Source organism: Fundulus heteroclitus, chromosome 6 (assembly GCF_011125445.2).
Source record: "Fundulus heteroclitus isolate FHET01 chromosome 6, MU-UCD_Fhet_4.1, whole genome shotgun sequence".
Classification (NCBI taxonomy): Eukaryota; Metazoa; Chordata; class Actinopteri; order Cyprinodontiformes; family Fundulidae; genus Fundulus; species Fundulus heteroclitus.
Window position 1 is genome coordinate 8,398,095 of NC_046366.1, and position 26,988 is coordinate 8,425,082.

The 26,988-nt window shown below is 41.2% G+C and overlaps 1 protein-coding gene across 1 annotated transcript in view; it reads right to left on the reverse strand.

The window, feature by feature from the left end:
* LOC105930223 (probable G-protein coupled receptor 158) overlaps positions 1–26,988 on the reverse strand; it is a 90,779-nt gene that overhangs the window by 30,545 nt on the left and 33,246 nt on the right. Inside the window, exons 3-5 of the mRNA XM_012868322.3 lie at positions 22,491–22,593; positions 16,384–16,595; positions 12,654–12,722 (exon numbers count right to left, since the gene is read on the reverse strand). Of these exons, the coding sequence (XP_012723776.2) occupies positions 12,654–12,722; positions 16,384–16,595; positions 22,491–22,593 (384 nt within the window). The remainder of the gene's footprint in view (positions 1–12,653; positions 12,723–16,383; positions 16,596–22,490; positions 22,594–26,988) is intronic.

Genomic DNA, 26,988 nt, shown 5'->3' on the forward strand with positions numbered 1-26,988 from the left:
TGGCAACTGCTCCAAATGTTTTTCACTCGTGAATAACTATTAGCCCTGCGTTGTAAATGATGGACCTCAGATCATTTGGAAAATGACCGTATTCCCTGATTGGTGGAGAGATACTGCTCCTGTTAAGTCATTGCTGAGGACTTTCTTTCCTGGCATTGTTTTAAGACAAAACGGTGTGTTTCAAACCAGAAAACCGTGAAAACTCCTGCTTTGAACAGGGATGCTCACACTTTCTGATGCTCAAACAATCAAGTGGATGTAAATCAGAAGCACCCGGAAACCCCTTTGAAGACGCGAGGGTGTATATCAGGGGTTGATTTTGAAGGTTTAACAAATTAGGTGACTCAGCGTCATTTGTTGTTGGGATTTCTTGATATTTACATAATTAAAACAAACATTAAATCAATAAATGAATCAATTAATCAAGTTATCAATTATGTTTGGTAAATAATAACAGTGTGGAATCTGTTGTGCTTTTTGTACAGGTGAGGTTAAAGGTAAATACTTTAGGAACGTACTGTAGACCAGATACATTTTTAAAACTCTGGAATAACAAATCAGCATACCTCCTGAATGCAGAGTACTACTGAGTTACTTAAGATGAAATCAGTATGTATCAGGTTACATTTGTATTTCTGCTCAGAGCTAAAAGCGTGATGCTGATCATTACAATAGGACCACTGACAAGTGAAGTGAATAACACTTATTATCCCTTCATCATGGCACCTTTGAGCTAATAGGATATACTGTCTTAGGTAGCAAGTGAACATTTTCCCTGATAGGTTTATGTGTTAAAAATGGGGGGGGGGGGGGGGGGGGGGGGGTAGCAAAGCCGTTGGATCTGAGGAAGTTGAACGAGTGCCAGATTGGGGCCGCGAGACAACGGGGTCAAAACATCTGCTGAACTGCGGCTGTTGCAGGATGTTCCCGGTCTGCAAGCTACAAACTGTGGGGACCTTGTTGATGCACATGGGGAGAGAAAGCCGGCCTGCCTGGTGAGATCCAACAAATGAGCGTCTGTAGTTTCAATTTCTGGCTCTGAAGAGAACGGTGCCATAATACTCAGCGCATAACAGTTTGCTGTAATTAGGACAAGTAAATGATGGATCGTAAACTGAAAAAAACATATTAGACAACCCCTGAATAGTAATTCAGCATTAAGAGGCCTCTTCAGATCTGCTGTAACGCAAACTGCTACAGGAGAACCTTCCTGCCCACAGCCCACTCTTTGAAGAAAGTTAGACAGGGAGAGTTATTCCACATCTAATTTCTACATAGGGTTGAGAAAGCTTTTTCTTTATTTCTTTCTTTCGGGGTACTGGACCCTTTCAGTAGAATAAGCACACCCAGCCAGACACCAAAAATGGTTCAGAAACAACATTCAGTGTGAAGTGTGTACTTGGTCTCCAGATCTTAATCCAATCGAGCATCCATGGGACGTGCTGTACAAACAAGGCTGATCAATGGAGGCCCCAATGGATAAATCATCCGCAGCAGCAGCACATCTTCAGGCCTCTAGCGGAGTCCACGCCTCGAAGCAGTCAGCGCTATTTTTTTTTTTTTTTTTTTTTTTTTTTTTCAGCGCTATTTTGAAAGGAGGATAACACACTGTGAGGCAGGTGGTCATAATATTATGCCTGATGGGGGGGTGTCGACAGGTGCAGCATTTTCTTTCCTTTCTTTTGATATTTGTTGGCGACAAAATTCAAACTCACTTAAATAAGGATGAGAGCCAATTTTACGCCGACTGTCACAGTTTGTGGAAAAAACAGCAGCAGAAGCGACACAAACGGCGCGGAACAAGCGAGAGATGAAACAACTGGAGTATCTCTGCTGCTCTCCTTTTCCTGGCACTGAGGAGACACCGAGCATACTGCGTAATTGGGTTTAAGAAGCACCAACACCTGTAAGCTGTTTTCCACTGAAAAGAAGCAGAACATGTGTGACAAATCCAACAAAAAAAAAAAAAAAAAAAAAAGCAGCCAGCCTCGAGACTGCAGCAAGTCTGGCGGGGAGATGTGTTAGAGCACAAGGGGAGCTAATGTGAGATAAGGAATATGAATCACTGTGAGCGGTCTATCAGGCCAACAGGAAGGCAGCCCAGAGACCGCGGTGTGAAGACAAAATGATGAAACGGGAAAAATATTAAATCCGACAAGACATTACGCTGCTTATGGGGGATGTTACGAGTAAAAGATGACTCAAAGCAAATGTCACAGGATCATGAGCAGCGGACTAATCCGCAGCTTACTTCCTCCTCGTTATCGTCGTGGAATTGGCAAAATATATATTAGACGCACGCTGCCAAAGTGTGGATCAATGTGCAGTTAAACTGTGGTGACGTTCCTCGTTGGAGCCCTCAGCGTGCCCACTCTGAGTTCAGCCCTGGCATACCGCCTCTCCTCCTCAGGAACAACGCCACAAACAGATGCAAAGCTGCTGAAGCTATTTGAGCAAAAAAGAAACTGGGACAGCGGGCAAGTGTTATAAAAGTGTTATAATTTCCTAATATTTCAAGCAAAGACAGGCTTCACAATAAGGCCAATTAAAAAAAAAAAAAGAAGTACATTTAGGCTATATTAATCACAGTCCCCTTAACACTTGGGAGTTAAACTACTGTTCAAAAATAATTTCTTTTTAAATTTAATAAAAAGGTGCTCCTCAAGAGTGACATTCATAATCTAATAAGCGTCACATTACATGCAATTAATTAAAATGACACCAGTAGCAGCTACAGGATCACTGTGTTGTAACTACACAGGGAGTGTGCGGTTATTACGAGGCAATCTTATTTAAAATTGAATTTCAGTTTCAAAAGGCATGAACTTTACTTGAAAACCATACTTCTGCTGAAATATTCAAACGTTTTCATTTACTGTTTGACTTTGATCTAGTCTTGTCATTTACTGTTACCGTTACAAACGAAGCCTGACTAAAACAAAGCAAAGAAGTACGATGGGGACGTCCTACTACCTGCAGCGTCTCAGGTTTTTGTCCAGCAGGACTACGCAGCGCCTGGTTGCGTCATACTATATCACTCATGTCCTTTGCTCCTCGGCTATGAAATATTGTCTCTCCCCTTACAGGTTTATTTTATTTTTTTATTCACTTAAATATTTCCGATCACAAAGCTAATTTTAACATCAGACAAAGGTAACCTGAGGAAAAAAACAGTGCAGAAGAAATTCAGTTTTCAAATGGTGACTTTATTTATTATAGGAAACCAACCTGTCCCTATCTGAAAATAGGCTACAGCTGGCTGTGCCACCAGCCGTAGCCTATTTCAATTCAGACTTTGACTAGGCTTTCCTACAAACTTTGTTGGTTGGGGATTTTTTTTAGCCATCCAGGGGAGGACTAGTTGATGTACTGTTTGATCATTGTCCTGCTGCATAACCCAGTTTTGCTATCATAGTGATGCCTGAACATTTTTCTTTTAGGCCAGCAGTGGTTTTCACTTTGGGAGTCTACCAAGGTGCCATTTTTGACAATTCTCTTAACACTGACCTTAACTAAGGTAAATGAGGCCTGCAGTAAATTTAGTTTACTTTAGTTCTGAGTTCTTTTGTGACTTTCTGGATAGGTTATCAAAGCTGAAGTAGTTGGCTGACCCATCCTCTGAAGGGTCAGCCAATGTTCTGTGTGTTCTCTATTTGTGGATAGTGGTTCCAAAAGCCAGACTGGTGACCTGTCCAGGGTGAACCCCGCCTCTCATCCATTGACAGCTGGAGATAGGCACCAGCACCCCTCACGACCCCACAATGGATAGACGAATTAGAAGATGGATGGATGGATAGGTACTGTTGAGAAAAATATCTTAGGCAGTAAGGTATGTCTCCCCCCTGTTGCTGGGTAGGATAACACATGAAGGTTTATTGCCGGAGGGGGTGGGTCAGAAAGAGAGTTCCTTTGTTCGAAACAGATTCCTCCTCCTCCTAAAAAACATGGGAAGGTCTCACCCTTAAAAAGATGTGTTCAGGCTTGTGACCACCATGAGGGCACCATATAATGAACACTACAAATGGTAATGTAATACTCTGTCTCCATATTTATTTCTAATACATTAAATATTCATATTACAATGTTTTACCTCTGATCAATGTTTTCTCATTTATTGTCAAATCTTAAACCGGGGTAAAAACGGGCCTTCAGTAACGAAGCAGGATTAGGCCAGTACAACTGAATTAACAGTACCAAAAGCCATATGAATGGCTTTGTAACCCAACTTTCCCCCCCCCCCCCCCGTGTTACGGTGAACGGCTGGCAGCGCAGGTACGCACACTCACGTTTGTTTGCCGTGAGGTTTGTGTGTGCGCTGATGTGTCGGTCCGCTACTTTTCTAGATGCATTCCCAAAGCATTGCGCACTGCAGCTCGAAAGGGGTTGTTCGTCACACTAATAAAAGCTAGCACTAGCTAATGTGGTTCAGGATGTTTATAGCTGCGCTGATGTGCGTTCCAGAGCTTTACTGACTTTTCTAAGTCGCTCTCAAACATCGGTGTCATACTGACCGTTACGCTCATAAAAAGTGAGCGTGACGGTCTAATTTCAGTGCAACTTTGACAACTTTCAGCGTCACGGACCATTACGCTGAAATGCGCTGGCGAGAAACCTGCATCATATAAGATCCATTAAAAAATTGATATTTTAATCAGAAATATGACGTTCTGAAAGGCGTGTTCATTTCTGTGCTCTCGGGCTTTTTTTCATGAATCACTGCATCAATACAGCGTGACACAGAGGGGATCAGCCTTTGGGACCTTTGTGATCATTAACCTAGCGTTTTGGGGTCAAGTTCAGCAAAATAACTACAGAGGGGGAAAAGCTCTTCCTGAACCTGGTAGTTCTGGTCCAGAGGCTTCTGCAGTGCCCCCCAGTGGGCAGGAGGGCAAACAGTCTGTGTCCTGGGTGGCATTAGTCTCTCCTGACGATAACCACCTTCTCATCACGATGCTTCCCTTAAATGTCCTCAGTAGTTAGACGAGTGGATGCCAGCATTCGCATTCTGCCTGAAATCCACAATGAGCTCCTTAGTGTTCTGGGTGTTGAGCAGCAGGTTGTTGTTGTCACACCACAGGGCCAGGCGCTCCACCTCCTCCCTGTAGGCTGACTCATCATTATTCTTGAAGAGGCCAGTCACTGTGGTGCAATTGTGAGTAAAAAGGGAGCAGAGGAACAATTTTAGCACAAAGCTTTGTGGTCCATCCGTGATGGGGTCGGGTTGGAGGAGCAATGATGGTCCCTCTGGTTCTCAAAATGTTCCTCTTGCATCCCTCCTTGAAGAATGAAACATTTTCAGGCCCCACTATCCCAACAAAATGTGTCAAAGATTTGACTTTTACTGTTATCTCTTTTCATATAGTGGAAGGATTGCTATGAGGATTACCCAGAATCCCTTTTAAATTTGATAACAGTTAAATACATTTCATAACAAGAACAGTTTCTATCAACATGCATTGTTCAACACTGCTACAATTTATAAAATATATGATAATAAAAACAGTATAAAACACACAAACACATATATATATATATATATATATATATATAGCTGCAGTGAAACAACGATGTTCACTGCCTGTGGGCCAGGCACGTTCCCTCTCTGGAAAGAGGTTGATTTGGAGCAGCTTGGTACTACAGCAAGGGCCAGTTACAGACCACTCCGACAGCACCATCCCCACCAGAACAGTCACATGCTTCCCCGGTAACAAACCCTGGATCAACAGGGACCTGAAGGACCTGCTAAACAAGACAAAAGAGCCTCCAGGGAAGGAGACAGGCAATGGTTGAGAACTATGCAAAAGCAAACTAGTCAAAATCTGAGAAATCAAGAATGCAGAGAGGAAGAAGATCCCGATAATATCAAGACGTCAAGTGGAAGAAGGATCAGATAGATCAGAGCACGGAGAGAGTCAATGAACTGGACACATTGTTCAATAGGTTCACTTTAGGAAAAAGCTCAACATCCTGCTCTCCTGTCTCCAGTCAGATGGACATCCCACCCTCATTAGACCCACACTTTTCCTGACACACTTCACATGTTTTATCTTCCGCTTCCCTGGCCATGGACCCTTCTGCTTCCCCTTCCCCTTCGTCTCTTCAACCAAATCAGGAGATGCTGGAGCTCTCTTTGCATAAGCCTCCAGCCTGTCACCAGAAGTGAGGTGAAGAAGCAGCTGAGGCTGCTGGTCTGAATGCTGTCAGCACCGGAGCCGCTCTCTGGGATTCTGCAGCACGTCTTCAGCGTTAGCCTGACCCAGGGGAAGGTTCCAGAGTGTTTGAAGATAACCTGCCTCGGTCCTGTCCTCAGTGACAATAGACCTGCTGTCCTGACATCCAATATGACGAAAATCCTGCTTTTAGCCCTGGAGTTGTAGGTGAAGATGCCATCAAACAGCTGCTTTGCCAAAAACTCCAGCAGACTCATGTGGAGGCCACAACAATCACCTGGATCAATGATAACCTGACCAAAGACAGAAGGGCCGTGTGTCTAACCAGGCAGGCAGCAGCACATCAGAACCACAGAGGACTGTTCGCTCACCGTTTAATTTTAGTCTGTCCACTTCAGACTTCCAGCACCAGAGACACTCCTGTAATCTGCAGAAATACTCAGATGGACGAGAAGCTGATTACAGAGAGCTGACTGAGTCATGGAGTGGAAACAGACTTTAATGTTAACGAAACAGAAAAAGTTATTGTGGATTTCAGAAGAAACGGGAGTATGCCAAACACTATCTGCATCATAGAAAAATAAGTGGAGGCGGTGGAGGATTATAAACACCTCGGTGTTCACCTGGGCAGCAGACTGGACTGCAGACGTAACTATGAAATCATTTACCAGAATAAACCCAGCTTGCTTTGTTCGAGGAATCTTGGGTTCTTCACTGTTCGCAGCAAGATGCTGCAGTTCTTCTCTGTTGAAGAGAGGGACATTTTTCTGCTATCCTCTGTTGGGGTGGCACCATCCCAGCCAGTAACGTAAAAACCTCAACAAGCCAATAACAAGGTCTGGCTCCGTTCTGCGGACTCCTCTCAAATCTCTGGAGACGGCTGTGCAAAGAAGGATTCTTCACAAAATGTAGAGCGTTACAGACAACCCTGAGCATCCTCTTCATCACACTATCAGACAACAACAGAGGGTCTTCAGTCAGAGGCTGCTTCAGCTCTTTACTGCCTGCATCCATCAGCATTTAAAAACAACTCTTTGAAGAGAGCTGTGTAATAAGATTTACAACATTTTATTTCACTTTCTGATTAAAGAATTTAATTTCTTGATTCTACTGGTCTGGCAGTAATCAATCCTGGGTATAAATCAGTAAACCCCAGTTAATGCATGATTTAACATGGAGGACATTTACATGTCTATAGAGTCAGGTTAGCCTGGATATCCTTGATAAATGAGATCCTCATCTGAGAACTGTATTCAGTATTTACTCTGGTTATCTTTTTCTGGCGTTAAAATGTGTTTCATGTTTGGAAACATTTTAATGCAACCGAATGCAAGCGTAGAAGAACGCGGTATGGGAACAAATACGTTTTCCTGGTCCGATGCAGTCTACTACACCTTCACCTGGTTTATTATTGCATTATTAAATATATACAGTTTTGTATTTCCATTGTTCTCGGCCATTTTGTCAGTGCTGTTTATTTTTTTAATCTTTTTTTTTTTCTTCATTTGATGCCAGGCATCAGTGAAACTGCAGCTATCCAAACATGCATGTTACTCCTCCCATATTGCACTTCCAAAGACACAGACAGACATTTGGTCGCAAATCCCATCAGACCCTTCATTACTTCCAACCAGGACACTGAAACAACAGGCTGCATTTTCTTTTTGTATCATCTAGAAGAGGAGGTGGTTGTCTTGGTTTGCCTCCAACCTCCGAAGCCTCCTCCATCAATTAATCAGCAGAGGTATTTTTAAAACAAGTTGTGCTAGAACTTGATGGACTGTTTAAAAATGCATTGAGCGGCAGAGTGGTACAGCTACAGCTGAGACTTGTAGTGGCAGAACGAGGGGGGGCGAATTAAGCCCTGGCAACAAACGCTGAGACTTGAGGAAGGGACGCAGAGAGAAAGGGAACAGACGAGGTTATAAAAGAGAAACAGGGAGGAAGAGAAGCGCAGGGATACGACGCTGTGAAGAACAGTAAAAAAAATATGGCCAGAAAAGGGCGCAGGGGGAGAATAAGAGGCTTAACTGTGCGAACATAAGAATGGCAGGATATTTTAGTGATACTATTTTTGGGACCGGAGGTATCCTTGGGGTAAACAGAGAAAAGGTGGATGGATAAAAAATGAAATCAAGCCAGGTTTGATCTCATAAAAATGGACCTCCCTTCGCTCAAAAACAAACCATAGCTCTCTCCCCGGTGCACTGCTACCGTGCCACTCATAAAAACCTTGATAGTAACTTAAAAAAACAAAAAAAAAACACCACCATCTCAAAGCTCTTTCCTTTAAAGAACTAGCGTTTTTTTTTTCTTCTTCCTGGAAATGGCTAACATCCAGCCCATACGCATTCTGTTTGAGGAGAGCCGCGGCTCACTGACAGCACTCTGCGTGAGTATTTGAGCAAAGTGAATTCCCTGCCTTCATCGCATCTCCTTGTTAACGTGGCACGCAGGTTTCCTCCATCTGTTTCCCTGCTAAAGACGAGCTTCTGATTCAGCACGCCGGGTGCGCTGTGGGCTGTGGACACAACGCTGAACACGCACGTGCACACAGCACAACGGCCGCCCACCGTGTAGGCCGGCTAAAGGTGAGACGCACTCAGGGACAAGTCCTGCTCCATGTTGTTGTCCAAACAATGATCACAGGGATGATGCTGTAATAGTGAGAAATGTAAAATGCCTTGCATTTTGTTTTTGGAGGAGGGGGGGAATTAAATATTGTTACAAAAAATAATTTTATTTAATATATATAGTTTTCTTTACTACCAATCCAGTGCAAAAAAAGGCACTGGATTTAATTAAAAAGTCTGTTTACTGATTAGATGACTTCTGACGCCATCTAATCGGTAAACAGGGTATAGTTATAAAATAATGTCGCTTGCCTTGGACATCTTCCACTGCACTGCTTAATCCATGATCCGACTGAGACAACTGCTGCTCAGACAAGAAATTTCCATAAGACCAGTAAGCCTTAAGTACAAAAGCAGGAAACTCTGGTAGCTCTGTGACAATTTCAAGATCTCATGGCAAAATCTGTTGCCAGAACAGCTATCATTTGTGCAGCGCACAAACCTTGCCTTTGTGTAGGAGATAAGAAGAAAATCATTATTAAAAGCCAAAAGAGGTCGTTTTTAGTTTGACACCTGCCATTTAAAGAACAGAGAAACACGTGCAACAAGATGCTCTAGTCAGATGAGACCAAAATAACACTTTTTTCCTGCAAGCAAAACAAAAAGTGCAGCAAAAACTGCACAATGCCACAACGATGATGACAACACCATGGCCTCGGTGAAGCATGGTGGTGGCAGCATCATGCTGAAGGGATGCTCTTCTTCTGCATTGACTGGTCTGATGATGGGCTGAGCTAAACAGAATCACAGAGTTAAAATCCACACCCAACTCCAACAATCCTTGGCAAGACTTCAGAACGGATGTTCACAGACACTCTCTGATCTGGCCGAGCTTGACATATTCATGTAAGAAGACGAGAAACAAAAATCATAGTCTCTAGATGTGTAAAGCTGGTGGAGACGTACCCCTCCAAAATGTGTTCAGCGTTAAATGCAGCAGTTTCACAAACCACTGAGTCTGGATAACACAAAGTAAGGCAGCACTTTTCAGATATTAAATTATAAATAATTTCTACCTTCTACTTCACTAATCTAATCTGGTACTTTGTGTTCACTTTAATGTATCTCTGTTTTTATGACTATTTATGCACTATTATAGTCTGTACTATAAATCATTTTTGATACATTATTTCTCTATTTAACTTGTGGGAGTCAATAAACCAATTTCATTGCGCTACAGCACATTGTAAGTTTGCAAAGTGACTAGAGATTTATCCTATTTAGTCACATAAAATCCCAATAAAATAATCGAAATGGGTTAGAGTTAGAACACAGAATCTGAAAAGTTTGTGAGGCCATTAAAACTTTTCTACAGCAATACATGAGGATTTTTTTTCTTTCTCATGAGTAACAGCGAAATATAACTTTTTTATTGGCCATATCCCATCTGAGCCACAACTAATCTGCAACTTTTCCATGAATAAAAATTCATACCATCCACAACTGTCCAGAGATGCGAACGTGGGACGTGAAGCTGGGTGAGCTGCAGTCCTTTCCCCGTCTCACTGGTTATGCAACCAGTGCTTTTTTAAATAACTGAGTGCAACATGGTGAATGTCTTCCAGCAGATTCTTGTATTAATTATAAACCTGCTTCCACATTTTTTGTCTTCCACAGCTCTATATGGGATTGTCTTTTGTTGCATGCCCAGAGTGTCAGCTTGGATCAGATATAAAACGGGTCTGTCAGCGATGGTTACGTAACGGTGCAAACCAAAAGCTCCATAATTGTTTCCCACAATTAGCACTTGTCACAGTCCAAGAATCTATAAAACAAAACAATTTCTAATTTCTGTCTATATTGACGCAGTCTATGTTTGACTATAATGAATTTACCGTAATATTTTTTTTTGCCATTAAATTATTATTTTGCTAAGATTATACTCCCACTGATTGAAGAAAAAAACACTTACAGCCATACTATCCCTCACCATCCACAACTCCATATTGAGACAGACTATCCCGACCAAAATGTGCTGTTTTCATCAGACAGATTAAATTTGTTGGAATTATCAATTTGATATGTGTCCAGAAAGCTGAGCAGCCGAAAGACCAGTGAGACGTCGTGAGGAGGGCTCCAGGTAGATCCATTAGCCCTACTTTGCATCAGATTTCAGCGAGATTGTAATCTTAGAGTGACAAAAACAATGGATGCTAGGATCCCATGTTATTATATCAACATGCATTAAGGACTAAAACTGGATAAAAAGAAAATAAAGATCTAACACCAGTCAACTATACTAGCAGCTTAATTCTTAGCGTAGCTAAATGCTGTCTTTGTTCTAACAAAGCAGCCGCTCAGCATGTGAACAAAATACAAACGCTGCTGTCATTCAGTTTGTTACCATAACACGCACTTTGGCGTGTCTAAAAGTGTTTTTATATGAGTGCAAATGGGAAGAAATAAATCGCATTTAGTGAAACATAAAATCCTTTTACATTTATCAAATGTCTGAGCTTCTTACGTCGTGTTAATGTTAGATATACCCCATGTGTAATTGTGATGAAGGGTGTAAAATGTACAACAAACTACTGTGTGAGGACTTTTTGCCATGGGGTCCTGATCTATTTTTACGCCATACTTAATGACTGGCACATGTTCAATGCTTTGTACACAGTCAGCGAGAGGCCAGGTCCCCTCACTGCAAAAGAGGAACTAAACGTTTGTAAGATTTTCCTGAAATGAGTGCATTTGTCCTTGATTAGAGCAAGTAAATAAGATTATCTTCCAATAAAATGAGTATTTTAATCCCTAAAATAAGATAATTAGATATACTGCACTTGGAACAAGATGATGGAGTTGTTCCAATTTTAATTGCAATATCTTACTCCATTGACAGATGATTTAAACTTGCCTGCTCAAATCAACGACAAATACACTAAATTACAGAAAATCTTACTTACTTTTAGTTCCGCTTCAGCAGTGAGCTTTTGTGCCAGGCACTGCAAGCACTCAGCATGCTAAGGTAAATTAATCTTTGTCAGTGCAGACAGAGCGTGTGCATAGGGTAGCATAAAACCATGAAAGCTATGACACTTCACTTACGCAGCATATATAGCATTTGTTGACCAAATGCTGATGTATAGAAAGGTGATATTGAATGATTATTTAGTTGCAGCCATATATGTTGAAAGAAACTATGGATCATATTTTTTGCTTTAACTGCATCCCACGAATATGAGACATGTGGGACGCAGAAAACATAAGGGCCATAGGATCCTAACCCCTTTGTAGCATCAGATACAAAACAAAATAGGTGGAATATAAAGTAATAATGAAGTCGACAGCAACATTCTGTTACATTCTCCCGCTGCGTGCCCACACAACCTAACAAAATCAACGAACAAGCCACTCAAGAACAGTTTTAGCCAGCAGTGTCAGGTGATATGAGACAGGTTTTCCCACACCTCAAACAATGTGTCAGTTTCCTACTTGGTTTACCTGTCAGCACTCCTCAGATCACGAATAGCAAAAGATTTACACTTTTTTTTCCAAATAGCTTTGGCGATAGGTGACATGTCAGCCAAATCTAAAATCTTAGACAACAAAGCTCCAGCAGATATGCTGCTGCGTCATGAAGCTAATCTGATGAGTGATTCTGTGGGCCGTGCTCCTGATTCAGATGGTGGGAGGCACGCAGTACTCTCCATGCTGTCAGCTAACACTGGCTACTCGGCCTGCTTAGTTGACTGTCTGACAATTTTAGGAAAGGGTATAACCAAAAACTTCTAAAGGCTAATGGTTGCGCTGGATTTTATTAAATACTTGCGCAAGGCCTTGTAGTTTCCATGTAAGCGCCAACAAGTCAGTTCTGGAAGCCAAGGTCAGCAGGATGAAATCAGACACTTACTGGGAAGTACAGCAGTAATGCCCCAAACAAGATGGCTTCCAGCAGAATGAGACCAGATGTTCGGATGCTCTGTTGAAAAGGCAGAACAAGAAGAAAATGTATAAGTACATGATGGGAGACCCTGAACATTTGAGTATTTGTCATTAAAAGGTTACATTGACCCCTTTTCTGTCAGTCTACTTTGTTGAAAATTAGACCCTAGTGCCTTAAAATAACCCAAAAAAAGAATCAGAAAATAAATAAAAAAAGTTAGACTTAAGAATTCTGCAGCACAGAAAAACTGAGCCTGCTTGCAGAGCAGTGTCTTTTTTTCTTTTTTGCAGAACTTGAGTAGATTTTTGAAAAGATTGTTGTATTTGTCCTCCTGTTTGGGCATAATTATTTGTGTATCATATAATGTAACCCTTAAACTGTGCTGTCTAAAACCAAACCTTCATCCTAACGAGCACTGATTTGCATTGCAGTTCATTTCAGGCAAATGCAAACAGAAAATAAATAATTGCCTGTTTCAAAGCAAACAACAAAGTGGGGAGTTCAGCGTATATATTTATTTAAAGTCCTGTGTTTTCTTGAAACAGAACGGAAAAACAGACATTTTCTGGGTTGCGTTTAATTATCCATGTAAAACTCAGAGAGCATTTTGCTGTTGTATGATTCTAAGAGCCCCCAGGGACATTTCTTGTCAATTGAAAAAAAAAAAAAAACTGTGAAATTCTGAGGCAATAACACAGATGATCTATAATTAGCTCACTTATAAAACTTCCAGCTCAGCTTTGCCTGAAGGCTGATTATAGACTAGCTACATTAGGAGGATCTTGTATTTAATTCATTTCTGCTACCAAAGAGCATCTTATGCAATAACAAGAAACAAAGGCCTCTGTGCAGTGGATGTTAAATATTTGTGGATTAGATTAATGATAATAATGAGTCACAAAGAACTTTAGTTCCGTAGGCTAAAGATAAAGCATTAAAGATTAATTACACTAAACAATGATTGTATATCCATCTTATCGACTCGTATTTTCTTTTGCTGCATACCTCCATGTCTTGATTTAACCTATAATTAGCCATTTTTGATTGCCACTAATGGTTTTTGGCACTTAGGAGAGTGGGAGGTCGATGAACAGCCGAATGGGTGCAATCTCAGAAAGTCTAATCACAACTCTTGTTCTCAAGTTTAATTCGAAAGCCTTTATCCTTCTCCCATTTTGTGCATTATACCTTTGGGAGAGAGAACGTGAAGCTTGTACCTGAGATTTGAAATGTTGGGACTTTTACATGCACAGGTGGAAAAGGCATGAGGGACGTTTCTTTCAGAACTCAAAAGAGAACAGGTACAAAAGGCTAGATTTCTGATGTAGAAATGAGTGTGGACAAGCTCCAAAAGTGTTCAGTGTGAGCCGTTTGGTCTGATTAGCCTCTTTTTGCTTGGAAAAAATAAGAATGTGAATGCACAGTGTGAGTGGACGTAGGTAGAGGTGCACTGAGAAATGAGCTGGTGACCGGAACTGGCTGACTTTCAACTGGACTGGCCCTGCTGGTAGTTAAGATAACCAGAAGACACTGAAAGCAGACTCGTCAGCACGGATATTGTTAGAGAAAAAAAGGTTGCAATGTAAAATATCTGTAAGATGTTCAAAATGATGTCACTGGAAGCATAACATTGCAAGAAACCACTTAGAAGAAAACGATATTTTCTAGACACATCGAGACATGCTTGCTGTTTATTCAGACTGTTTGAGGGACCAAGACTTTAATCAGATACGGCTGAACGGAGTCCAGGCGTCTCTATCTTTTTTTGTTCTTCAGCTCTCATCCTCTGTCATAAACCAAATTCAGAAATATTTGCAGCCTTTTGGAAATCAGTGATTCTTGAGATAAGGGACAAAATGGGTTAACCCCCCCCCCCCCCATCCCCTCAAACAATAATGTAATTATTTCTGAAGCTTACATATTCATATATGACAAATAATTTTTGGGAAATGTAAACATGTTAAGGCACAGGCTTCCAGTTGCAACGTTTTTTCTTTGTTTGTTTGTTTTTTTGAAAATTAATTTTTTACTGGACCTAAATTAGAACTTTGTCCGCACCATCAGGCAAAAAAATAAATATAGAATTAATTTAGAATTAACCTACTACTGAAATTTTTACTCTTCATGGTGTCTTAGTTCTTTGAATTGTGTACATGTTTTTAAACCAATCATTACAAATTTTAAAAATGTATTTAGTGGGTATTTTATTATTCCTGTTCAGCTGTAACAAAATCACCTGTTTTCTGTTTAATCACCACAATATACAGTGGAATTTAAAAGTGAAAAAACTTAAGCACAAATTTGAAATTCCACAGTTTTACAGGCAAATGCTTCTCAAGAAAAAAAAAAAACTAATCTGAAAAAAAAAAAAAAAAAAAGTCCATCTCAAGGAGTTGATGGCGTATGACAGAGGTGACACGTGTCAGTAAAGAGAAAATTTTTTACATAATATAAAATAGAAAAATTTCTTCAAACACCGTGAAAGCGTACATTGTTATGCTGACATTGCCCATGTTATTTTTTCAGTTACTTGAAGAAATTATATTTCGTGTATATGTAATTCAAATTCCATACTTTATCCAGCAGACATGTTCTGTTCCTCATTTCAAGAATCACTGAAATATTAAAGTCAAGGTAATTGTCTATATTACCTGAATTTCCCCACTATATGATAATTTAGGATTGTTCTACTTTAGGGGTGTTGAATGTGCAGCTCGGGGCTGTTTTCAGTTCTCAGAATGATTTTGTGTGACCTCTGACCGCAGCTTAATGAAGACAAAAATGTAGCCTCCAGTACATTGCAGAGGGACACTTTTTGGCACAGGGTGAGACTGTCTAGGGTGAGACTGTCACAGACAAATTCATATTTTAAAATGGAAAATGTTAGCTACAAGACAAAATATTTGCCTTTTCCATTTTCACTCCATATTTAAATAGAACCACAAACAGACTACAGTCCACACACAATTACTGAATTACTGGACCTGGTTAAATACATTAATCAGGAGTGACCTGCCATTTCCCTTTCGTTTTGCTGAGGGTAGATTAAAAATGTTTTATAGACAAACAAAGCACAAAACATTCACTCTTAAAAAATAGATTAACTGTATGCATTTCTATATATAAAAAAGGCAAGCAACCCTTTTTATGTTTTGGGTCTAGAAGGATTTGTTGTTTTTATAGATAAATCATGCTCCTTTGTCTCAATAAAATAGTTTTATTAATGAGCAGGTAAAAAAAGCTAAATGAAAAACAAATAATAATTTGCCCAGCGAGTACCTTTGATCTGGTCGGCCTTTTCTAGAATAAACACAGAGACTACTATTTTTGTAACTCTAGCTGCGCAAACTGAGCAAATTAGACAAAATATTCCAGAACTACTCCGTTCTGTAGTCTTGGTTTTGCAGTCGCTGCTCCCTCTCTCTTGCGGCCTGATGTTGCCTCTGCTCCTTATATAAATGATTACAGAAAACAAAAACAAATTGGGAAAAAATTTTGGTTGGCAGATCAAAGCTTTACAAAGCAGGAAATTGTCCAAAAACTTTGATTGTGGCACCTCTAGTTGAAGACCCAAGGTGTGACCTTTGAATTCTCCTAAACTGAAGCAGATGACATTATGGGACAGAACTAAAGACCCACACCACGAATCAAAGTAAACATCCAGCATCCTTTCCCGACGTCCCTCTGTACCGCTCACCTTGTTTCTCCTGAAGTGGTAAACCACGAGCATGCTCCCCAGGTCCAGCATCACGCACAGACCCTGGAAGGAGGCCACGGCGAGCCGCAGACCCCCGTCCTCCTGCGCCAGGCAGGGCGTGTCGTCCTGGCAGTACGGGCAGCCCTCCCTGCACGGCAAGCACTTGTTGGACATGTCTGACGTCTCGTCTCTGTGAGAGCTCTGCTCCCTGTCTGAGGAAGTCAGGATACATTAATGATTTCATTTGAATCTGAACGGCTATGGTCACACGTGTTAATGAAGCACAATGAAAGAAAGCCTTCGGAAATGCTCATATCACATCTCAGGACTAATATACTGTAGGATTTTCAAGGATTATTGATGCATTTCTTTGCATCCCGCTGTGACTTCTTCTAACTGCTCACTTTGTCAGTTCTGGAGATTAAGGATCATTAGTCCAATAAATCCGAGGGCCTTGGGTGATGATTAAAAGAGTTCAGCTTTTAATTAAGCAGACGAGGTAACAATGAATTAAAGGAGGATAGCACACTATGACAGTGTCCCCCTCATCCCTGTCTTTAATAAGGTTTCTTAAACCAGCACCTGACATCCCTTAATATGCTAATGAGTTTTATCTGCAGACAACACGGTCCCATTTCATATTATCATAGGTGGATACTTTAAAGCCCAAATTTCATAACAAATAACATTGAAAGAACCAGAAAAGGCATTAAAAAAAAATCTATCTTCATTCTAAATATCCCAGAGCCAGCAGTAACTCTGGCGGGGAATTATTCCATGAGAAAGTGCTTAAGATACAGAGGCAATCGATAACCTGGGTTCTGATTTTTCTTTCGCAAGAAAAAACAACATCAGCTCGACATAAAGTGATTTGATTTTTGCCGTGAACGTTATTGAGTCTATAGGGTTTCGCGAAGGGCGGCAGCAGGAAATAATGATGAAAAACGGGCCCCATTTTTGCTACAAATCAGATTGTTTGTCTGTAGCCCTCATTCTTCAAGGGGAGAGTTTGATTTGTACCAGTTACAACATGTATAAATATTTAGAATAGATCTGATTATCAGATATAGAGGACTCTCATCAGATCTAATCTAGTCCAATCACTCACAAAATAATGTACTATTTTAGATGATTTATTATCATTGAAAGAATAAGAATACATTTGGATAAATAGAACGGATATGTTTGGAAAATATGCACTGAAAACAGCAGAAGTCTTGAGAATAGCCAGAAAATGTCAGTGCTCTGTTCTGATTTAATTTAGATCAAATCTCAATAGTTGAGGTTCCAGGGCACAAGTGTTCGTGCAAAAGTATAAAAGAATACAGGTCTTAAGGCCTAACTCACCCCAATTGTGTGACCAAAAACAGCCTCAAGTTCATAAAAGTCCTTGTTAAACCTTTGTTAAAGAGACCTCACCAAAGTCCTGATCCTGCCACTGTGTACCCCTCAACAGAATTTACCATATCTTTGGCCAACAGGATTCGGATACTTGTTGAATAAAACTACAAGGTTTGGTAGAATAAATAAATACAACTCATGAGGAGATTTCATTAATTTCAGTGATGTGGGCTGTGCTTATACTACGTCATGTCACGCAAAGCATTGTGGGATTCCTTATAGCTCTTTAGCGTCAGTAAGGGACATCATGAAGTTCCTATGCTAAAGTAGCTACGAGAGGAAGCACACAGGCTCCTTTTCCCACCTTCCTTACTAACTGCACTATTCGGACAGCGCTTATCATTTAGGTGTTGTTCAGGTTTAACACAGCTTAGCCTAATGAATACTGCAGGCCTCCACGGAGCTTGATGACAGAATGAGAACCATTTGAATCAGATGTGCTGGAGCAGGGGCAGATCTGAAACACGCAGGAGACCAGCCCTCAAGTACTGGAGTTGGACATGCCTGGTTTAGAGAATAAACAAAATTATAAAGATCACTGCTGGCTTTTTCCTGCTTTGTTTTTTTTTTTTTTGTTTTTTTTACCTTGGACAACAAAATGCATTATTTGAAGCCACAAGTACACACAAAGCATGTACAGTGCGGTGCCTTTGCTTTTGACTGGCTCCACGACAGCCTCCCTGACGCAGTAAACCTGCTGGCCATGCTGGCTGCACTGGTAGACACAAGCCGTTCATATAGAGGAAGATTCAATGTGATGAAGGCTTTGTGAGATTTCAAACTGTCGGAAATGGCTAACATGGGAGTCAATTTGCTCTTAAACACACAAACCGGTAAGTGAGATCTAAAAAGGAATCTTGGAAAAGTGAACCAAAAGAAGAATATTTAATATTTAAGGAATTGGGAGTCCCATGTGCAGGCAATGACGGAGGTGAGAAACAGCCAAAGTGACAATTGACAGGACTATACAGACAAAGCACCCAACACGATGACAAGAAACAATCTAAAGTGAATGCCAAGGCCATGTTGGAACAAAAAAGCACAATAAGAAAAGAAACAAACTCACCAGGGACACAAGGACAGCACAAAACAAAAATGGAGAACACGGTGTGCGAACAAGATGAAGAGGAACAATACTAAAAACGCCAAGGACAAACTAAAAGTGAGCAAAGCAGCTCCATCCTGAACTGACCCAACATGGAGGGGCAACTTCAGTAACTTCTGCAATTAAGGTGTGATGAATCAGACTGAGCAATAACTTCATGGGGAAATGTTCATGTAACATTAAGACAGATGAACGGTGGAGACAAAATAATGGCAAAAACAAATTTTTGCTCTGAATACAAAGCTCTCCACAAAGGTGCAGCAGAGTTTACCTCTATGCATCAATGTTTGAAATAAACTCTAAGCTACAGGACATTGCAAATAAAGATGCTGGGAAGGTTATCTATAGGCACCCCGGGGTTTATTTCAGCTTGTTGCCAGGGAACAACATAAAACCTGTTTCCACTTTGATCTATTTTTCTTCTTCTCTCACAAAGAACAAACCCAGGTTTCTGGCAGGAAAATCAGAGGTGCCATGAGCTGTGCTTTTCTAAAAAAGATGGTCTGCATGGGGTTTGGAAAATGAGTCTCTTCCCACACGGAGGCTCTTGTCTGCAGGCCTCATCACAGGGCATTACAATAAAGCTTCTCCGCAGAATATTAACCTCCCAGGGGCGCTGTGAGTTGGAGTCGGGAGCGGGAGCCAATCAGAGCGGCCTGATTATTTGTTCCTCATCAGGGGCAACCTTTTTGCCCGAGCACACAGCCCTGCTTTCAATCAGCTCCTTAGAATAAAAATGCAAAGCATGATTCAGGACAGATCCGTTCAGCTTGCCCGGCGCTGGACGTACAGTAGAAAGCAGATACTAAAATATGATGAATAAGAAGACAGAACCCTTTTTTTTCCTCTCACTGTCTAACAATGAATCAGACTTAAAGCTATCCTGTTTAAGCTCGGTTTCAAGTAATGAAACCTTTTGATATTAGCTTTTTGCTGAATGATAATGAGAGAGGCCATTTTTTAGAGAATTGGTGAGTCAGGCTTGAAGGCCGTGTTGCTCGCATTAAGGCTCTGTGGTGGCCACTCAAAGACCCTGAGCCCATTCTGACCTCCTGGCGGACATCTTGCTTCAGTATTACCACATTATGTTCTTTCCTCATCACGTCCTCCCTTTTTTTGAAGCCCCTCCTTCAGGAAAACACCCACACATCATGATGCTGCCAGCCCCGTACTTCACATTTGGGAAGATGTTTGTAAAATGAGTCATCATGCCCAAATATGGTAAGTTTTAGTTTTCATCAAACCACGTCTGCAGACTTTAATCCAGAATATCCACCAGGCCTTCTGCTCTTATTTTGGGGGGTAGGATGCGCATTTCACACCAAACACATTCATCTCTGGGATAGTGTGATATTACCCTGCTGTTTACACTTTCATGAAAGTGTGTGAACACATGACTGAGACACTTTCTGGCACTTGGAAATTGCGCTCAATGATGAGCCATACTTGGCAAGGTCTACAAATCGCTAACTGACATGTTGGCCTATTTATTGGGTTTGAGGCGTCACCTTTAAATATGTCTAGATGTGAGCCTCCAAACTATTCACGCGTTGTGAATTAACCTGCCATGGCGCTGTCATCTCGGTGCATTGGAGGATTCTGATTCTTCTAATAGGGGCTGCACAGTGGAGCAGTGGGTAGCACTGTTGCCATGCAGCAAGAAGGTTCTGGGTTCAAATCCAACCCTGTCCCTTTCTGCATGGAGTTTGCATGTTCTCCCTGTGCATGTGTGGGTTCTCTCCGGGTACTCTGGCTTCCTTCCACAGTCCAAAAACAAGACCTGTTAGGTTAATTGGTTGCTCCAAATTGTCCTTAGGTGTGATTGAATGGTTGTTTGTCCTGTTTGTCTCTGGCGACCTGTCCAGGGTGAACCCCGCCTCTCACCCAGTGAATGCTGGAGTTAGGCACCCGTGACCCCATGAGGGATTAAGCGGGTCAGAAAATGGATGGATGATTCTTCTAATTGAGTCAGAAATAAACACTTTTATTTGATAACATTAAAATCAAACTAATGAAATCCTCCCCCCAAAAGATTTTCCCAGTATTTTAGAACTCAGCTAATGGAAAAACCGGAAACAGGAAAGGAAAAAATGATTTTTCCTGCTTAGATTGTGTTTGTTTTATACACCTGACTACAGCAGGACAGTTGACTAAGCTGCTCCCGTCTGCAGCCGTTGTGGTTTAGCCGCTCCTGGCTTCCCAGACTCCCTCCGCCAATGTTTAGCTTTCTGTCATCTGTTGATTCTGGGCTGGCTGCTTACCGCTCTCTGCGCTGCTCCACTCTGTTAATTAAAGTGAGCAGGGTCACCTGCCATTACTCCTCATTACCTCCACTTATTCCACCTGTTACCCCGCCTTTAAATCCCTGCCTCTTACAGCCGCCAGCTGCCAGATTGCCTTCATGCCTGGTGTGTTCTGAGTTACTGTCCAGCGTTTAGTGGGCATCGCCTGTTCTGACCACTTTTACCTCATTAGTTGGATTCCCTGTTCCTGCCTCGCCCTCGCTGGACGCATCGACTGCTCTCTGACTCTGGACACGACCTTGGGCTGTTCTCGGCCGTGTTTCCTGCCTGGCCCTCTGGATCTGTCTGCCAGTGTACTGCCTGCATGACCCAGTTAGTCCCTCGGACCTGCTCGCTGTCTCCAGCCCGGCCTGCCATCCTCTCCTGCATCCTTCAGCCTGCTGTCAGCACAAGGTGTTCCCTGCTTCACTCTGGGCATTTTTCTTCCTTCCCCAGGTTTTGGTCTATTTTTTTTTATTTTATTTTTTTCATTTTTAAAAAAAAAAACAAACACTTTTTTAAGCCCAACAGTGTCTGGGTGAATTATTGGGTTCTCTTATTTACTGAGCATTACAGCTAATGTAAAAAGGTTGGCAATTAGCGGCAAAGTCAACAAATAGAGAAGACACTTTCCTTTAAACATTTGTACTAATTTAAACCACTGAGACGACCTGTCAACAGTGCTTTGCAAAAAGTGTTCATAATCCTCCTTTTTTATTATTTATAAGTACATGTTGTTGATTAACACCAAAAACTTGACTGTTTTTTTTCTTTGGGATTTTATGCAAAACATAAAAACAAAGTAGCTCATTAAAAGGAAGGACAACAATACCTTTTTATTTTTCCTTCCTTTTTTATAAATGTGTATAAAAAAACCTTTATGTAAGTCAGCCCTCTTTGTTTTGGTACCCCTAAATAAAATCCAGTGCCTACAGGGAAGAGACAATAGCTTTATTGATACAAAAAATAAAATGCATAAAGACTGGTTGCAAAAGGACAAGCTCGGGGCGTATGAATACTTTTGGACAGCACTACAAGATGTAAAAGGTACGCGAGTTAAATGTCAGGTGTTCCCCTTTCCACAGTGATCAAAATCCTTTTTTAAGGACGTTGACGTTTTCCAGCTGAAGAAGAAGCTGAATACACTTTCAAAGCTGTAAAAAGAACATCAGATAAAGGGTTTACCCGTGAGCTAAGAACAGCCGGTTGTATTCCTTTTGTGAGAGTGTTGCAATCAGCCTTTTAAAGTTGCAATGTTTTGATCTGGCTGCAAATCACACAGTTTCAGTTTTTATTAGACAACAAGATTTGTAACCTACTTTTAAAGCCATTGAGCGCCACTCGGTTCGGATGGTAAAATCCTTTCCTGCACTGGCACTTGTATTTGTCCAGGACAAATCCGTGGCCCTCGATGGGAGTGCACTGGAAGAACAAAGACAAGGGAAGAAAATGAGCGCGGCTGTCCGTGGCGATCATGCAGAAGCGTATCACAGCAGGGAGTCGGCAGAAGGTGAGTTCGGGACGATGTTTACAGATCTGGCTTTCTGCTGAGGACAGAAGTCCATGCTCCGATACGCCAGACCACACCTAACCCCGTCTGCCACCTCTCATCGTGCAACTAGCATGTGCAATACCGTAGTTCTTAAACTGTTTATTTTTTCTGTAGATAATGTGAATAGCTCTTTGCATACACTGCTCACAGCTTATAGATTTTCCTTATTTTATATGTCTGAATGTTTGAGTCTTGTCGTTTTCGTCTAATTTTCATACCAGTGTTGATTGTTTCTTATTGTGACACTGTTTATTCTAATCTGTAATACACAAATTTCCCTGATGTGGGATCAATGATGTGTCTAATCTAATCTAATCTAAGGTGTACCAAGAAACCGTCGCTGACCAGCGACCAACACAAGAAAATAGTCTGATTATTTCTCCGATCAGTGAACACACCGTACACAGTCCTGTCCCCAAAGAAGAATCACAAGCTGGATTTAACAGAGATAATAATGGATGCAGGGGGGAGCTTTTCATTTCTTAAATAGTCCTGTCAGGATGTGACCTGTCTCCTTGACAGGTCACATCCTGTCAAGGAGACAGGTCACATCCTGTCAAGGAGAAGATGTTAATCTGTTTGAGAGGGGTTAATTATTGGTGCACATTATGTAAAGAAAACATAAATGGAATGGAAAAGAATCAGAAATAGCATTATTAAAAAGTGAAAGAAACCATCAGTTCTGCAGAAGGAAGGGGGTTGGGGAAAAAAAAAACATGGACAATCAAAATTGACAATTACTTAATAAAATATTTGGTGAAATTAAATTGTAAAAAAAACTGCAACAGCAGCACTCATCGCTATGCTGGGTATGGTAAGTAGGAGTATTTCCACATGCAGGGTGTGAAGGGAATTTCAAAGGATTGGGAGGCGACAGCTGTCAGAAAACCCCTGGTCAGTGAGGTTAATTAGAAAAAAGGGCTTTAATTTCCCTGAAGGAGCATAAAGATTGGAAAAATGACGGAAGGTCTTGGGTCCATTTTCACCCTGTTACAGAGCATCAGGGTAAGAAGAAAGACGCATTAAGTTAGTCGCTATCTTGCAGAGTGCCCACTAGTCCTTTATGGGATTAAAGGAGGACCCAAGAGCAGAACGTGGTGATGGTAAAAGTTGAATGAAATAAAGGCTCACAATAAAGAAACGGCAGGGGGAACAAAACTTGAGGAGACATTTTTTTAATGACAAAAACTCTGGCAGAGGAACGGAGATCAGGAACACGAGGTCTGATGAAAAGTTAGCAGAGAAACCAGTCATGTTCAATAAAATAGAATATGCATTTATAGGAGGCTGGTGTGTCAGATAAATTTTACGTTTTGAAAAAAAAAAAAAGCAACCTTTAAGTAGACATTATACATAATATTCATTAAACCTGCAAAATGAGTTTCTGCAAAAGGAATGTTGCTTTTTTTATTGGTCTGATGCCATATTCTGATCTTAAATGCTGTGTTTTTATTAGCTGAAGGGGGGGGGGTCATAACGAACAGAAATAAACGTTTTAAAACACCACCGGTCTGTGTTAATCAATGAGTTTCCCTTAGTGAAGAGAGTTACTGAAAGAAATGAACTGTTCGGTAATATTCTAATTTATTGAACATGACTGTATATACAGGGGAGAGTGAGGAGAGACGGCATGGAGAGCAGGTGTGAGTAATCCAGTGAGTCTGAGCAACAGCTGAGACCAATGAGGGCTGAGGGAAATGAAGGAGAACAATGGCAGGGGCAGTGAGAGAGGAGTACAGGGAAGAAATATAACAAATTCTGCTCACCAGCCCGCAAAAGTAAGAACTAAAATATAAACAAACACTTAAGAATAATAAACTAAAGAGAGTGCGATCCAAGAAACTCTAAGAACCCCAAAATGCATATATGAAAGAAGATCTGAAGACAAAGCATGAGGTCAGCTGACTACCAGGTTATTCCTTCAGTCAGTGTCTTCTTTCCTGATGACACAAGCATAGTCTTCTTCTCCTGGCCGGAGAAGAATTTGTGCAGCAGCCCGACTCGACTGCAACTCTGGATGGAAATGTTGTAGCAATTTTGGGCTTTTAATGATGCATTTGAACTGAAGTGAAATGATGATACAACAGACAGTCTAAAATAATTATTAAAACAAGAACAGATAATGAGACTGGCCTTTGGGTTCTTCTTGGTCAGCTGTGGTTTGGACCACGGATCCAGTCTCTTTCTTATTGCTGAATCTAGCACACGGAGCTTCATATGCTGTTATTTGTTCTTCCGTGACCTCCTGGATGAGTTGTCAAAGCGCTTTTATAATCATTTCTGCAGGCCAGCAACACCTGGGAAGATTCCTTATGTTTTCTCCATTTGCTGTTTATGTGAGTTGTTGGAGTTTGAAAGCATTACGAATTGTTTTGTCACCCTTTCCAGACTAATGTCATTAATTTTGTGTCTCATATCCTCAGATCGGGCCATGAAGAGTTACTTTTTTAGATCTTTTAGCCTACTACATGTTCTTGAAAGGTTCTTTTTAAATGATTTGATGATTTTACAGGTCAGAGGTGAAACTGAACCAAAACTGGGGTTAATATCAGTTGGTTTATGATGTTGGTTTGTCGCAGACAATGTTGGTTAGGATAGCTGCTTTCCGTTAATAAATCAAACATTTGCTTAGAAACTATAGCTTGCTCTAATATTAAAATGTGCTTGATGGTCTAAAGCATCATGTTGTGACAAAAAAATAGAGGAAATCTACACGCATAATGTACATTACAAACTTACTCTCTTGTCAATAAAATGAAAAATCAACCTTTAACATGGCAAAGAGCGGCGTATATCACACTCTGATTTACTCCTGCTCCTTCTACACCGATGGTTATGATGTTTCCCAGACCCACGGCAGTGTTTAGTCTCAGTAATGAGCTTGTTTCAGACATGTTATTGATTCTCCTACATCTTCCACACCCTCCTCTGCAGAGCAAAGCTGCAGACGCCCCCACCCCTCACAAACATGCCCGACGTCAGGGGAAATCACTGGGCTCTGCCAAAGAGCAGGGAAACTAATTAATATCTAAAGTAGGAATCAGGGGTTGTTTGCAGATTTTTTTTAGTGTAGCAGTAAAATTCCAGCATGAGTCAACAACCCGAATGAGCTACATAAGCTCGCCGGCCATCTGGAGCGCACGTGTGAAACCAAACACAGGCACCAGCGCAGAAAGCTGTGCACCCATGTCAGAGCATGGACCAAATAAAGACATAATACGTTTCCTGTGAATGTTCTTACATGATATATGTCAGTCAATACTTAGTTGAAGGAACAACTGCAGTGGAGTGCTGCCAGAACCACAGTAGAAATCCCTAAAGTCCTAGAACAGTGTAGAAGCAAATGTCTGTCAAGGAATTAAATCTGTTTGAAGGACATGCAACTGCGACTAATCTGAAGGTTATTTGACAGACTTGGTCTCCTTTTGACTTCCGTTTAGAAAAAAAACACATCGCTTTGTATCCCGGGTGAGCTCTGCATGCTGAAGCTCCCGGCAGAACTTCTGCACAGATCTGTTGTTTGTCGAAGCTGACGAGCCGCCCCACGTCTCCCAACAGAGGGAGGTGCTGCAGCGGGGTGTGCACGTCTGGGCTGAGGAGTAAACAGTCGGCAGGATCAGCACTGCTGTAAGTCAGCGCTTTACTGTATGGCACCAGCGAAGGAGATAAACTGTTATCCTCTTTAGCCTGTTAGACTGGTAAAAAAAATTATTTTCTCACCAGGTAAACAGCTTTAAAAGCCAAAATCTTCACGCTGGGAGATGTTAAGAAAGGATTCGGTGACAGAGATAAATAAAGTAAATGTCATGCAGTAAGTTATCAAGCAGTGATGTTGTCAAATGCAGTCAAGTGGAAAGAAGAGCACACTCATGTTTCCCAACATATTGTGACACGTGGATATTTAACATCAATCTTAGCAGATAATAGAAGTGAGAAAAGACCAAGACTTCTGTAATAATGTTCTTGGAAAAGATCAATCTAAGATGAAGTTATTCGGGGACTTGAAAAGGGAAATGTGTGGCAGAAACCAAATGCTGAAAGGAATTTCACTGACGGTGAATTTCACTGATGGCACTGGATGGGTCATTGTTTGGGGATGCTTTGCTGCAGCAGAAACTGAATCCTGCTGAATGGAAGAGTGGGCCTGAGCGAATTGTGAAACCATCTTTAAAAACTGTTTTATTCTGAAGCAGAACCGGATGCTGCGCCATGACAGTGACCCAAAATATACCAGTAAATCCATCAAGGATTGGCTGAGAATTAAT